Below are 16,823 nucleotides of genomic sequence, written 5' to 3' on the forward strand. Positions count from 1 at the left end.
CTTGTGTTCTCCAGAAGAAACAAACGTCATGCAGGTTTGGAATTGCATGAGCTGCTCACGGAAAGTACAGATATCGAGGGACGTATTAGCCCACTCATTCGTTTAACAAAAAAACATCAAGACAACTCAGCAGAACAAGCCAGCAACCCCAGGACATTCATTCGCACTTTTATTCCAGAATCACTTTGCCCTTATTTATTCACGTTCTCCATAAACGGCTGTAATGATTTGTGTGGGAGTTCTGGTCTGTTTGCAGATAGGAAGCAAACAGGAACGGACTATAGGGTTTTCTGAAATGCCTCTCAGTCTTGCTAATGAGTGAGCTTTAGGTCAGTGTTTTTCATCCTCATTAATATGGGCAGTAGCTAGCATGATTTCTTTAGAAAATGGTGTTGATGTAAGCCATTGAGCGAACACCTGCCACAGGATGCGTTCCCCGACCTGTGCTGCTTTTGTTTAATTGTGACTGATGACTCAATTTAGGCCTAAGCATCAAGCATCAAGCGTCTTGCACAAGTTTCTGAATTATTTAGCCATGGAATCCTCCTGAATCAACACAACATAATGTTCATTATTTTCCTGGAATAAGCTGATGTTGTCACTATTATCTGTTGTACTTAAAAGTGTTAAATGGAGGGTAAGATGAAACCTAACTTTTAATTAACCGTAATTTTCTTTTGATACACAATCAATTAGTGTGTTTAGATGACATTTGGTTACATCAACATTTGTGAGATTTATCGCATTTGTGCTTCAATTTTTTTCTCTCATTAGATAATTGCGATTTGCTGAAATAATTTTCTGCTGGATAATGGGCAGGGTTTTTTATTTTTTATTTTTTATTTTTTTTTGCTATAACTGCTAAATTAGCAAAGGTATCCATTTATTTCCCTTAAATAGTATATTGGATAATGCATCACAATCCTATATATGCTAAACTCATCTGTAAATATGATAATTTTATGTAAATAAGCTCATTATACAGAAGATACAAAGCCCACCGCCGGTTTCCTGATGCAATTAATGATACGTTATTCCTGCCCGAGGAAAGCAGGTGGTAAACTGAAGTTTTAACAATACATGTTCTTGAATATGTTCGTACATTTTCTATTGATCATAGTAATGATAAAAAAAAGTGAAAAGGTCATTTATCAAATAATGGAGAAGAGCATTATGACTGGGCAAATATCCAGGCGCACAGTGAAGTCGATTGCACTTTAAAGAGCCAATTCAGGTGTCCGGGATGCTGAACATCACAGTGATGTAGTACAGGAATTATGCTGTTCAAATTGCATTCAGCCTTCAATTTTGGGCCGTGTTGGCACCATTACTTTATGTGCATAATTCCTTTAGGAAATATGAAGGTAAAACTATACAGACAGTCCATGCAAGTTCCTAATGTTTTAATTTGTCAAACACACCTGGGATTTTTTTCTGTTTTCCAGAACAATCAAAGTGGAAGTGTATGACTGGGATCGTGATGGCAGGTAAGCTGATGACTGGCTTTTAATGTGAATAACAAAAGAGTTTTGTGTGGTGATATTTCCCTGTAGCGAATCTGTGAATCTTCTCATCTTTTTAGCCATGATTTCATCGGTGAATTCACCACCAGCTACAGAGAGTTAGCCCGAGGTCAGAGCCAGTTCAATATATATGAGGTGAGATGTTGATCTCCTAATTTTATTGATTTTTGTGTTGTGGTGGTTGCTCAAAAAAACGTTCATTTTCTCATAATATACGTTGTAGCATCAGCTCTTTTTCTCAGTGTCTGAAACAATTTGATAAGGGATATGGTCTCTCTAAACCAATGGTTTGGCCTAAAAACCAAGCAAATTTATTTCACAAAAAATGTTGTCACAGACACAAGTTGTAAGACAAAACGGTGTAAGATAAGGCTATTAAAAAATAGCAGTCCCAAATTAGTTTTTGTTTGTTGGCATGATCCACCACAGTCATTTAAAAATATAGAAAATAAGTGAAAATAAAGTAGCATTTTAGAAGCTGAAGTTACCATGGTAAATACACAACATTAACATGAACTGATTGGTCTACTCTGCTCTGATTGGTCAGATGGCCCAGTCTGTTTGTTGCTTGATACACAGTGATACGAACAGTAATGATGGTTTAACCATACTGTTCAATTCCAGCTCGAGTCTCATCCTTTGGAACTTCCTCAAAATGGATTTGCAGTGCAGAAAACAGCATCTTCTCGACATGAACAACACAAACCAAACCCGTCTAGTCTCAGATGCAACTAGTGTTTGAGGGTCAAAGTAGACGTTGTTCACAGCAGCCAGGGGAGAGCATAGGCTGGCATTATGCAAATTTGCTACAAACCTACGCAGATTCAGCAGGAAGTGAGACTGGAATTACTGACGACTCGTTTCAGCAGTTCAGAAGGTTCTTTCTTTTGGGAGACAGTAACTCTACTCAATAACAATAAATCTTTTATATTACAAGTATATTACAGTACAGTATATTACAATAAACCAGCTATATTACAGTACACACTACATGAAAGGTAGTATCTGAAAAAGCATAATGGGGCACTTTGAAGGCCATTTTCTCACAAACAAGTTTTATTAAAGCAACCATTTAAATCATTATATGTCAGCAAAAGATTGTATATAAAAAAACATTGTTAGAAAGATTCTGGGTCAAAACAAATCAAGATGCTGGAGCAAGTTACATATTCCTTCTATGTCAGCAGCAGATTATATATATCGAAAAAGTTGTTAGAAAGATAATAACTTTATCACTAGAAAGCAGACTTTCCTTTTTTTATTCTGTGCATAAAACTCAAAAAGTGTTTCTTGGTCAAAACGACTCAGAATGATGGAGCAAGTCAAATATTCAAAGCCATTTGGATGCTTTAATTTTTCAGCTAACACATAAATCCCCCTCGAAGTCCCCTCAAATATTTATATTCTTAATTTAAAATGAATTCCTCAATCTGAAAGACACAGTACAAATGTGCAATGCACGAGTCCTATGTTTTTCTATTTCTAATTCTAATTTTGATTCTTTTTTATGGATATTTCATAATCCTTCCTATTGTTGCCAACACCCCCCCATATCCTCATTAAATGTTGCAGAAATCTAAAAGACTCTTTTTTGTTTTTAAAGCCTTTGGTAAGCATGCAAATGGGAATTACTATGAGTGTTCCTGGGATTCTGAATTATTACAGTGATTCACCATCCCCTTCCCAAAGGATCTGATATCGCAAGCATTCCCAACACTACTACCATCTAACGTGCTGATGCCAACACATCATCAACACATTATAAAATATCCCATGGCAGATGAAGCAGGGATTCAGGTGGCCTGTGAATATGTTGTTGCGAGCTCTGTACTCAGTGTTGATCAAACATTCATAGTGTCTCTGAGAGAAAGCGGTTTACGGTTGAGGCTTAACCCAAAGCGTCAAGTCTGTTCATTTACCTTGGAATGAGTTCTTGTGTGTCTCAAAACACAAGAGGTTGTTTTGCCTGGAGCATTTGTTGGAAACATTGTAATTACAGTGCAATAAAACGTTTCATTACAGTACGTGACCTTTTTATACATTAGAAAGTCTTTAGATTTGCATCTTACACATTTCTACCCTGTAATCTCGCCTCTCAGGGTTTGTGAACCTGAAGGGGTGATCGGTCATGCGTCTAGAGCGAACATGTTCAAAAACTCTTTTCATGTCCAGATCCTTGCATTGATCTCAGCACAAATAGTCCATTTGAGCTATTGATTACTTTGTGTTGTGACATGAATGGGGACGAGCCGGGGTTGCTGGTCCTTTCTTCTGTACTTCACCCTTACAGCTAAGAGGTCGCATGGATGATTCCACTTTCATTTGTGTGCTTTCCAGCATCATTATCTGTCTTATTCTTCCTCGCTCGGCCTCTTTCCTTCTCTCTTCTATAGACAATAATCTTGACCAAATCTATCTTACCAGCTCCTTTTTGTCAATGCATTGCCCAGCATTCCTTCATGATTTCTAACAATCAGAATATAAGTGGATGCAATATACAGTAAGGAATCATTGTGATTACATAGATCGTAAATGAAAGTGTCAAATAAAAGTAAGAAGTAAAGCAACATTACTACTCTTAATGATAGATAGGGCAACACTACTGTCACCATTATGTTCTGTTAGTGTCATTATCATGGACTTTTAGTTTGTTTTCATTCTCATCATGTGTTCCATTGTTCAGTTTCCCTGCTCCTTATTATTATTATTAATATCCTAATTATTAATATTAATTATTTTAAGGTGGACTGCACATGTTATCATTGAAACGATCACTGTTATAGGTGTTGTTGTTATGTTTACTGTTGTTTAGGTTTATATTTGTCATTGTTGTTTTCTGATCAGTATTTATTTTATGTTATACATTACTGTTTATTCTGGTATCTTGGTGGTGTAACTGTTGTACTGTATCTGTACAACAGTTTCTGATGTACTGATAATTGTAATCTTGTTATGTTTTAATTTTGTTGTAATTGTGTTACACGGTATGTAAGGACACTCACCAAAACGAGATGATGCATCTCAAGGGGTTAATCCTTCTAATAAATTCAAATCAAATCAAATTATCCTCGTTTGTGTTTGCTATATAAGTTGATCCCTCACATTCATTCTCTGTTCGGTCTACGTTGCATTTAGTGTGTGTTGCCCTTCCTGTCTATGTATTGTTAGTTTTACCCTCATTAAACTTCCTATTGGAATTACACTCGTCATGTTCGTCTACCTTCCTGAAACCAGCCATGACAACTACACTGCAAAACTCGTCTTGATTCGCTTTTGCTATGGACATATGTTATATATAGCTCTCAAATTGTATTATGTATTATATTTTACTCATTATGTTCTTAATTTGATCGCTCAATTTCTTCTTAAAGAGATAGTTCACCTAAAAATATTTAATTCTGTCTTTTATTCCCCCTCATGTCTTTCCAAACCTGTATGACGTTCTTTATTCTGTGAAACACAAAATAAAAGAATGTTTGGTAACACTTTCTATGAAGTGTTCTTTCTATGAGGTCCATTTATACTTATTTATAAGTAAGAATTACTATAAATATATTCAGGGTGTCCGCAGGGGTCTTAAAAAGTATTAAAAGTTGATAAATCAATTTAGAGAAAATTAAGGCCCTTAAAAAGTATTAAAAAGTCTTAAATGCCATTTTCCAAGGTATTACATTTTGTATCATCTTTTCGCTATGTATATTTGTCCATAAAGTATATAAAGTTTGCCTGAATTTAAACATTGCGTCGGCGAATATGGGTTCTGTGTAGTTTATGTGGAATCCTGCTAGATATGACGTCATCTGTTACCGCGCTTCATGACTTACTGCCGCGTGATAGCGCATATGTCCCGTACGCACGGTTGTTAAACAACATCGTTGACTAATAGGGAAATTAAATATGCACAACAAGCTTAAGTTGCATCTTAAGGTTTTCTTTCAGTTGAAAAAAATTAAACAATATGTGTAAACAAAAAATGTATAGAAGCATTTAGGATCAACCAGTACGAAAGGGGAAAAACGCTAATAAAACAGACCGTTCCACTTATCGTACAGGACGAAGGTATACACTCGAGTCAACATTATATTTATCTTTTTTATATTGTTTCACTTTCATGTTGAGAAAAACAATAATATTCACACGCTCGAGTAGAAAACACGCTGTCGATGACAGACGTTGCAGGGACACAGTGACAGATAACAAAGTTTCTAACAGCACTTCCCGGTTTCTGTTAAGGACGGCTTCTTTAACAAAACTTAAAGGAAGCATATGTGTCAAAATCATTTTGCTATCAGTAATCAGTAATCATGTCGCTCACTGGGATTCAGCTGCGCTACTGCAGTCGTCAATGCAGTGATGGACAGCTGTCTTTCCTCATTCGACTGCTGTTTGGATTTCATGTGATTTCTCATTGTGGTGGTGATATTATAACTCAGTATCATTAATTCATTTGATTAAAAGTAATTCCGTTTTGTAATATCATTTAGTAAGATCCTTTTCATCCAAGTAATTCCAAACTTCACGAGGCTGCGACGACATGTGATCAAATACAATCAACACGCATCACAGCGCCAAACAGTGTATTTAATTATAACTGCGAGTAAGTGATTGGGATTTATCATGGATTCAAAGCATTTACTGCCAGCAAAGCAACGTCGTAAAATTCGAATAGTATTTTATTTTTTCCAATAATAATTACAGATCGAATATTCGTTCACTGACACTCTCTGGTGCATCAAATCCAGCACTCAGTGGCATTCACAGGTGAACTGTCTGACCATCAGGTGTTTGTCATGAGAAGTGTACCACAAAAGAGATGTGGTTTGCAGACAGGTATAAGAGTTGTTGTTACAAATACGTCTTTTGAATATACTTTGTGAACTCATTGTCCCTTTAGCTCAGAGAGGTTTATTTTCCCTCTTCAATAAGTTTTGTCAAGTGTTTTGTTTATTGGTCTAATTCTGGTTTCTCTTTCTAATAAACCTTGCATTGGGTCAGTCATTCAATTAATTATCTTGTGCTTCATTCCCACCCTTCTGAATTATTTTGTACTGATAAGGAGTTATCACGAACTAAGACTGTTTAGTTGTGCTATCTTACAATCAGAATATAAATGTAAGGTGTCGCCGATAATGGTTCAAACTTGAAGTGGCGATGAGGTCTTAAAATGTATGGAAGGGGTCTTGAAAAAGGTCTTAAAAGGTATTAAATTTAATTCCATGATATACCCTGGTATTGATAAAGACTCATTAAGAGAGTTAAACGAACAGTTATGGCTACATTTATATAAATATTCTGCTTTTTTAATGCGCATGCTCACAATCCATTATACACTGATTAAGTATTAATTAATCAGTGTATGGTTCCATGAATGTATTTATAAAGATGCAACCTGCATTGCTATAATGTTATTATATTTAGAGTTACAATTACTTTTTAGTCATTCAGATTCTGTTTTTTTGTTTTTTTTCAATGGCTCTTAGGTGGTGAATCCAAAAAAGAAGATGAAGAAGAAGAAATATGTGAATTCGGGCACGGTGAGTCGTGTCTTTCAGAGATTATCTTACTAACATGAGCGTGTATGTGCATGTGTATCACAGCATACGCTCACACACACACATGTATGCACACACAGATTACGCCGGTTTCCTGTGTTCAATTATGTGATGGGAAAAGCAAAGACATTCACAGTAGTTTTCAAATGTCTTCCTGCATTAATGAGTATCCCTTTTAAACCCGTGCTAATTAAGACAAGTGCAAAAAAAAACGGGAGAGCTTTGCTTTGTTTTCCTTTGACGGGTGTTAAGCGCTTGTGTGTATGGCTCATTGTAATCAACATATAGTGGAGGTTGACGTATAAATGGGGAAAATAGCCCAGTCAAGGCGCACGTATTAAACCAAATGGCACACCACTGTAAATATCTGAGTATGTGTGTGTGTAAGAGAAAGGGTGTGTGGGTGGATAGAGATCGTGGAAGTGAATATGAAAGCAGGAATTTGTAGCACAGCAGAGATAATTTGATATGAGCATCATGCTTTGATTGATGGCTGTGCCAGAGTCGTCTTATTGCTCTATATTATGAGATCAGCCTGAGAACGTCTGACACACACATCGCCCGCATTCAGTCACTGCCTCGTTCACAGCGCCTCAAACAAGGTGTATTAGGACAGTTTCTGACACGACAGAATGACATCATCTGCATGTTTTTGATCTGTTTTGGATGCAGGTGACACTGCTGTCCTTCTCCGTGGAGTCAGAGTCGACTTTCCTTGATTACATCAAAGGAGGGTGAGTACAGGTTCTTGCTGAGAATCACACGTATTACTGAATATTCAATCGCAGGGCGGGTCACATGACAATTACACATACATTTCTTGCTGTTACAATGACTAATTATTTTAATATTATTTATATTCTATAATAATAAGAATTAATTAATTAAAATTAATATTTTAAATTGCCTTTTATTTTTATATTCTCATTAAAACTTTTCACTGTTATTATTTTTTTTAAACAATTTTGTTTTACTTTAATGTATTTTATTTCAGTTTTAGTTTGTTCTAGTTTAAATGTTGCATCGAATATTTTTATTCGATTTTTCAGCTTTATTTCAAACAAGCAAAAACTATTTAATTAGTTTTAGTTGGAATTAAAACTAATATATATATATATATAATTGTTTTATTTTATTTTTTAATTTTTTTTATATTTCATTATAATTATAATATACATTTTTTAATTAGGCTACCATTTTTGTTTTAGAAATATATGTTTGATAACCATAATAAATACACAATTTGATTTAATCTAAAATCAAAATATTATTTCATTATTTTTTATTAAGCACACAATAATAAAAAATATGACGCTACAATCTTACTATGTAAATTTAATCTAAGTTCTTGATGTTGTTAAAAAAAAGGGATCACAGACCTAATGTGTCAATTACCCATTATTTATGGTAATTTAATGCTTTAAATTTAAAAGACAAGATCCTAAGATCACAGAGGACCCTATTAAGTAAGGTTAAAACGTTTTTGTGCATCTTAGAAAAGATCATTTGAATTGAAGGGGTTGATCTGAGGACAGTGATCGCTACACTGGAGTATTTCTCTTCAAATATCTGGTGTTTCACAAAAAGGACAGGGTCATCTCTTTGCATCAGTCTGCTTGAAGCCCTCCAAGGCTGTTCGACTGAACACCACACGTTCCATCAAAATCAGATTTATATCTGAGATATGCCTCTCGACCTTGGAGGTTGTGTGGTAAATATATTTGAGATTGTGGTGGGTTATTCTAAGCACTAGCTCAGATATGTTAGATATGTTATCGTTCCACACAGCCAGAAATCTCACACTTTCTCAACTTTCAACCTTGAACATGTGTTTCAGCAAAAGACCAATGTTAGCATAACTTTTGCTTGTTACATACAGCAAACGTGTAATAGCTAATCTGGGGTGCGTTTCCCAAAAGCATAGTTCAACGAGTCAGTGTTTCCCAAAGACATCGTGAACCGCATAGCAAAGTTGTGTGTTTGGAACGACAGATCTCGACCTGTGGTTAGAAGCCGTTTCTTCTTTTCATGACATGTGGACTCAATAATTAATATCTTGAGCAAAATAAGCAAGGTGACATTCAGTGCAATGTATATTTAGAATACATACAAGTGTCATTTACGTCTTTTAGTTTGTCAAGAGATGTAAAGCGTTGTTTTTGAAGAGTATGCATGTGCTCTAGTAGCCTACGTAAGAACGACTCTATGACTAAATCTGGAAATAAAGCCAAATAACTGAGAAAAATGAGAATTATTCCTCAGATGCCATGTCTGTAATTTATAGCATAAATCTAGCATTAATTCAATCTCAAATTAATTCATTAAAAGAAGTTATTACTCCACCACTTGCAAATGACATCATTTACCAACGTGTTTGAACGACAGATTTGCGACAGTACGGTTTCAGGAAACAGTCGTGATTAGCTAGTTGATTTCTTCAACGTTGTATCGCACTATGGTAGTGAAGCAGCGAGTTACGTCGTTGTGCGGGATACACACCCTGCACGGTATGATTTATAGTAGAATATGTACCTATATAAATATTTTGTTGGTCCTAGAAAAAAAAATGTAGTCCTAGTTTCTAATCTTAACAACTAACTACGCCTGAAATTGTAATGAAATTCAAGAAATCATTCTTTAATATGATTTTATGATGCTTCTTGCATGTTTCGTGACTCTTTTAAAGTGAAATGTCCAGTGAGTGGCTCTAAAAGCATGTTCAGTTTTATCCGAAGAAAATAAACGTGGATCTGGCAATGTTTTATTTCAGTGTTTGTTGTACTGTACTGACACTAGTGCACATTGTACTTTATAATGTTCTTTTCACACCGAACTCTGTGCATATGCCAAACTGTCTATGCATGGATTTTCCTTTTATTCACCCCAAAGAACAGTGAAAATTGACCTTTTTTTTTTTTTTGCACACATTAAGATAGTATCTGACTTTTATAAGAGTGCAGGAATGTGTAAGTGTGGCCATCTTCTTCTGTCATCTGGATCCAGAGCTGATGGTCAAGGTTTTGTTCCATGTAGATTGAATTAAGGGAGCAGTAGATCTTCTCCTGGGGTTTTACTATATATATGACACTGCAGTCAATAGTGAAATATGACCGTGAGCTGATGAAGAGTGTGCAGACGTTTTGAGCCTAATGTAAAGTGACATTTAGGTGAATCCCTGTCAGTTTCGACTGACTGCCCTGATAGGGTTAGATGGTTTACCGCCGCTGGGTTGTGTAAACATCGAGAGACCGCCCGCAGGTTCACGCTCACATGAAGACAATGCACTGAAATCTGGAGAAAACAACGGCGTGCGTGGGCCTGTTTGTGTGCGCATGTGTATTCATGGAGCTGCAACATTGTGTTTCAGAGCGCACGCAGCATGTGGGATTGTTTAGTGCTCTGACAGACCATAAATTGATTAAGCCCTCACCTAAATGAAAACAGGAAATTACCACTTAGAAGAAGAGCCCTCTGCATTATTGACAAATAATACTCCCTGAGTGACTGAGTCGAGAACAGCAATAGAGACGATGGGAGGAAGACGGGGAGAATTGAAGCACATCAGACCTGAGCTGCTGAGGTTTGGTTGAAGATCAGCCATGAAGAGAGCCAATCAAAGTCTAGGACCTCACCATCACTTGATGAAATGACCAGACAGCACTCGCTCTGCTGAGAAAAATCTATTATAATCCAGAAAATGTTCTGCACACTGCAAATGATAGGTTGCTAAATCAGTATTTTAACATCAGTTTTTATAAGAAAACATCAAAACAATCTTAAAATAAAATATTGATCAATTCAATTTACAAATATATATACACACACACTACCATTCAAAAGTTTAGGGGCGGTATAAGATTTTTAAATGTTTTTAAAATTATTTGATAAAAAATAGAATACAAAGGGAAGCATGACTGTTTTCTATGTGAATATATTTTAAAATGTAATTTATTCCTATGATGGCAAAGCTGAATTTTCAGCATCATTACTCCAGTCTTCAGTGTCACATGATCCTTCAGAAATCAGTATAATATGATGATTTGCTGCTCAAGAAACATTTCTGATTATTATCAGTGTTGAAAACAGTTGTGCTGCTTCATATTTTTGTGAAAACCGTAATCAGTTTTTTTTCCTAATGATTATTGGATAAATAGAAAGGTCAAAAGAACAGCATTTAGTTGAAATAGAAAATGTTTGTAACATTAAGAACATCTTTACTGTCATTTTCTATTAATTGAATGAATAAGTACTATAGTTCAGGAAACATTTAAGCTTAAATCAAGAGAAAACAATGTGCCAGTGAGGTAAGATATGATTTTTACTGGAAAACAGAACACACTGCTTAAAATTGTTCTTTGAGTGCAGCCAAGCTTAAAAATATAAATATTTTAAAAACCCAGTAACCTACGAATATATATATATATATATATACATACATATATACATATATAAATTTTTTGGCCCTTGCTAATGAAGAACGTATGCGCTATGCTGAGTTCTGCCTTCATTGCGATGAGTGTGTGTTCTGATTAAGCGTTGACCTTTACCTGCATGGAAGTACTTACGGCTGAGTAGTAGATAACTCCCGAGTCTCCAGCCAGCTTGTGCATCCCACGTATAGGACTAGCTTTGACATTTCTATTAAGGCGGATGAGATTGTGCCACCCAGGTTGAAAGTCTGTTCTTTCTGCTGGTGAGACTGACGTTTAGATGAATGTGTAAATATGTGGTGTATGCTTTTGTTTCAGTAACAAAATAAGCACAACAATAATGACAGTGGCGTGAAAACAGTAGTTAAGAAAGCTTCTGATCATAGCGATGTGGATATGTTTGCACACACTGGAAAAGTACAAATTCTCTTTTGCATGCATATCTTTAAAGTAAATTTTACATATTGAATAAAGTAAAAATCTGCATAACTAAGTACAATTAACAAAGAAAATAAGTAACTTTAACCTTGCCAGTTAAGTTAAGTAATTTATACTTAGTTGAAGTTTACTTTGCAATACTCTGTTTCAAGTACATTTTACTCAAACAATATAACACTGAATTAAACCACGCTTTTAAAGTGTATGCTTTACTTAGAACATCTAAGTAAATAATGCAGTAGATATAACTGTCATGCAACAGAAGGATTCACACAGGTAAAGTGATAAACAGGTTTATTTGCAGAAGTATGTGATCGCAATGATGGAAGCAGGTGAGTAACTGAAGAATATAGTGTTCAGGATGGATATCTGGATGAGTAATGGTCTTATCTGTTGCAGGTTCTGAAATGTAGATCGAGGCAGATGACTGAAGACGGATGAAGGGAGCAGATGACTGAAGACGAATCGTACTGGTAGGTATCGTGCAGGTAAGGAGTCAGGTAGGTGTTCTTTGAGGGAATGCCGAGACCAGACACTGGTGAACTGTAGTGGGAAGAGTTATATAGTGCTGGATGATGATCAGCGAAGATAGGTGACAGGTGACAGCGATCTCTGTGATTGGGAAGTGCATGCAGGCTAAGGCCAGGGAGGATGATGGGAAATGTAATGAGGAGGTGGTGACTAGCTGGTGCCCGTGACAATACTCCCCCCTTACGGTCCCCCTTAGATGGTGCAACCAGGGAGGTGGGGCGGGCGTCCTGGGGTCTTCATCCGGAGGGTGAGCAGGGTATGTAGACTCAGATCGGGAGACCAGGGCGGATCAGGCGGACAGGGCGGAGACTGCAGTTCGGGCGGACAGGGAGGATCGGCCTTCGTGCCCTTTCTGTGAGAGCCCATTTTGGCCCCTATAGCTGGGGACCCATAGCCAAAAGTTTCGGTAACGCTTCCTTTTACAGTACGTTAACTTACGTGTACTTACAGTGTACTTACCTAAGAAAGTACTGGGTAATAATGCTTTATTTTACAGTGCGTTAACTTACGTGTACTTACAGTGTACTTACCTAAGAAAGTACTGGGTAATAATGCTTTATTTTACAGTGCGTTAACTTACGTGTACTTACAGTGTACTTACCTAAGAAAGTACTGGGTAATAATGCTTTATTTTACAGTGCGTTAACTTACGTGTACTTACAGTGTACTTACCTAAGAAAGTACTGGGTAATAATGCTTTATTTTACAGTGCGTTAACTTACGTGTACTTACAGTGTACTTACCTAAGAAAGTACTGGGTAATAATGCTTTATTTTACAGTGCGTTAACTTACGTGTACTTACAGTGTACTTACCTAAGAAAGTACTGGGTAATAATGCTTTATTTTACAGTGCGTTAACTTACGTGTACTTACAGTGTACTTACCTAAGAAAGTACTGGGTAATAATGCTTTATTTTACAGTACGTTAACTTGCGTGTACTTACAGTGTACTTGCCTAAGAAAGTACTGTGTAATAATGCTTTATTTTACAGTGCGTTAACTTACGTGTACTTACAGTGTACTTACCTAAGAAAGTACTGGGTAATATAAGGTAAGTACATGGGTTAAGGTTAGGTTTAGCGGTAGGTTCAGGGTTAGTACCTAGTTATTACCCAATTATTGGAATTACTATAATAAGTACATAGTATGTACATGGGGAACAGGACTGTAAAAGGAAGCGTTACCAATTTTTCTTAGGTGGAGTATGGGCTTATGCTCAGGAACAGACTCAGGAACAGGTCTTGGGACAGGAATAAGCTCTGATGTGGCGGCGGCCATCCTGGATGGAGGGCTCGGGCGGCGAGGCGGCAGTCATCTTTGCCGAAGACGAGGGGTCAGGCGTGGTGTGAAGCTCAGGCTTGACAGGCATGACATGAAGAAGCTCTGGAATGGTGGTCTCGATGGGAACAAAGCCCTCTAGACATCTGCAGATGGCCTCTCTCCAGTCCAGTCCTGAGATATCTGGGAGATCTCTGGGATGTACAAAGTTTGCCCCAATCCGGTACACTGCTTTGATGATTTCATCATTCAAGAGACAGGTGACTGCGAGATGACAGAACCCTTCTGTGTATTCGAACAGATCGCGGCTATTTTGAGCCACCGCCACAGATAATGGTCTTATCAGTTGCAGGTTCTGAAATGTAGATCGAGGCAGATGACTGAAGACGGATGAAGGGAGCAGATGACTGAAGACGAATCGTACTGGTAGGTATCGTGCAGGTAAGGAGTCAGGTAGGTGTTCTTTGAGGGAATGCCGAGACCAGTATTGTACTTTTGGTATACTTAAAGTCTGCTAAATTGAAAGCTAATTTTGTAATTAATGCACTTTAATTGTGTGGAAATAGTGCTGAAGTCCAACTAAAGATATACTTAAGTATTTATGATTGTGCTAAAGTGGAAGTATTGCTAGTATGCTTTAGGTACACTTTAAATATCTTGCATTTAAAGACTAATATTATACAAAGATCATACAATCCTTATTAATAGTGATATTAAAACCCATTTTAGGCATAGTTGTCATAATTCTGCCATCATGTCTTTTGATTTCTCTGGTCTTGTGGCAGAATCATGACAGACCCATGTTTTGTGTACAAGCACATGGCCTTTTGCTTGGGCCATGTGCTTGTGTTGTCTCGTTACGTAACCCCGCCCCCTTGTTATCCTCGTCTTGTCATTATTGTCTAGTCAGTTTCACCTGTCCTCATCATTAGTGTTCCCTATTTTATCCCCTTGTGTTTGCTGTCCTTTGTCTGTTCATTGTGTCAAACAATGTGTGTATCATTCTCCGTGCTTATCTTACCTGTGAGTACTTTGTGGAAGGTCATGTCGTTGTGAACATTTTATTAGTAGTATAGTTTGTTTTCGTACAGTCTCAGTCTAGTCTTGTCAGTCTAAGTTTCCCTGTCCTGTCCGTATTTTGCCCCTTCGTGGGTTTTGTTTTCTTGTTTGTTACCAATAAACCTTGTGTTCATCGCACTCTATCTGCATTTGGGTTCACCTCCTGCATCCACATAACAGAATGAACCGACCACAACAGAACCCAGCAGACAGTATGCCTGACGATCATCCTGACGATCTTGTACATTGGTGGCAGGAGGCGATTTCCGATTCCAGGAATGGAAAGCTTCCGTTTCCTTCCCAGGGTGGGCGGACCTTGAGACAGTACGCGCGGGTCGCGGAGAAGAGGCGGTTCTTCTTGCCTGAGATTCTAGTAAATCGCTACCTCATCGCGGGCCTAAATGTTCTGCCTTCTCTGTCTGAACGGGAGAGTCTGGTTCGCCGCCCATTCCCGGATATGGTGGCCTGCTTGTCAAGGAAGGATTCGCAGGCTACCACCATGTCGTCTTCACCCGGCACGCTGCCCGTGATCCCGGAGGGTCGCGTATTAGCGGTGGTCACGCTAGAGAACCATGCTCACCTCGTTTCGACTCCAGAGGCGTCTTCCACACCCGCTGACCTCTGTGGTAAACAAGGGAGAGAGGGTTTCTTGGGATTCCCCCTCGGAGTCATCGTCATCTGACCTCACCCAAACAGAATTGGCCTTCCCTGTTCCCGTTTCGTCTTCCGTTGAGCCCGGCCAGCCGATCGCGAGCCCTGCTGTGACCATTGCCCCGCGGCCAAAGAGAAAGAGGAGAAAGAAGGGAGCTTCCCGTTTTCCATCGCCATCTTCTCCTGAGTCTGCTGCCGCAGGTGCTGTTAATGAAGCTGCGACTGTCAGCGTTGTTCCAGAGTCTGCAGCCACGACCGCTGTTCCTGAGGCTGCAACTATAAGCGTTGTTCCAAAGTCTGCGGCTGAGAGCGCTGTTCCGGAGGCTGCAACGCTAAGCACTGTTCCTGAGTCTGCAGCTGTGACTGCTGTTTCTGAGGCGGCATCTGTGAACGCTTGTCCTGTATCTGCTGCTGGAAGCGCAACTCCTGAGCCCGCGGTTGAGAGGGCGAGATCTGATGCAGTGAAGCCTGCCGTGAGAGCTGCGGCCGATCGAGCGGCTGATGCAGTTTTGCAGTCTGTTTCCTCACAACATGAGATGCCTGTCATCATAGCTGCCAGGACCCTATCCGATTATTTGTCGTGTCTAGTCAAGATCCTCGAAGTCTCTGTCCGTCCTGTCTTGCCCTCAGTCCCCGAGCCTGCCGCCGAGAGCGCTGCACCCGAGCCTGCCGCCGAGAGTGCTGCACCCGATCCTGCCGTTTCGGAGCCTATGGCGGTCACCGAATCGCAGTTCTGGAGCGTTGATTCTGGGTCTAGCTCTGGGAGCTCTGTTCTTGTTCCCGCCCCCCTACCGCCGGATAATCCCCTTGTCTCCGTTCCACTACCTGCTGCTGCAGTCCCCGCTGTCTCCGGTCATCCGTTTGTTTCCCCTATCTCCTCTGTCATGTCTCATCCCCGTACTGTTTCCCCGTTCGTCCCTGCCGCCACTAGTCCCCTTACTGTTTCCCCTGTCGCCACTAGTCCCCGGACTGTTCCCCCTGTCATCGCGAAACCCCAGACTGTTTTGCCCAAGTCTCGTCCTCGTGTGTCTCCCTCCAAGCCTGCCCGGATTCTTCGTTCCCCGCCCTCATCCCGTGGACCTAAGACCCCCAACACACCCATCCACCCTGGACCACCCCCCATGAACTCTGTTATTCCTCCACCTCCCCTGCCATGTTTGATGTTTTTATTGTTCCATCCCAACCCTGTTATTATTTTTTCTTGTATGCCTTTATTAGTGTTTTCCATGTTTTGTTGGTTTTTATCCATGTCACGGTCTGTCTTGTCTTGTGTTTAGTTTCCCTTTGAGGAGCGACTGGTAGCCGCTCCTTAAGGTGGGGGTTCTGTCATGATTCTGCCATCATGTCTTTTGATTTCTCT

The 16,823-nt window shown here is 38.9% G+C and overlaps 1 protein-coding gene across 2 annotated transcripts in view; it reads left to right on the plus strand.

Moving 5' to 3' along the window:
- The window catches only part of cpne5b (copine Vb), a 216,653-nt gene that overhangs the window by 153,813 nt on the left and 46,017 nt on the right, over positions 1-16,823 (plus strand). For both annotated transcript variants that reach the window (XM_077204388.1, XM_077204387.1), the window contains 4 exons: positions 1,446-1,487; positions 1,583-1,658; positions 7,004-7,057; positions 7,748-7,809. In XM_077204388.1, coding sequence (XP_077060503.1) covers positions 1,446-1,487; positions 1,583-1,658; positions 7,004-7,057; positions 7,748-7,809 — 234 coding nt within the window. The remainder of the gene's footprint in view (positions 1-1,445; positions 1,488-1,582; positions 1,659-7,003; positions 7,058-7,747; positions 7,810-16,823) is intronic.

This window comes from Siphateles boraxobius, unplaced genomic scaffold (genome assembly GCF_051911475.1).
Source record: "Siphateles boraxobius isolate OS27281-9 unplaced genomic scaffold, OSU_SipBor_1 5, whole genome shotgun sequence".
NCBI classification, from domain to species: domain Eukaryota; kingdom Metazoa; phylum Chordata; class Actinopteri; order Cypriniformes; family Leuciscidae; genus Siphateles; species Siphateles boraxobius.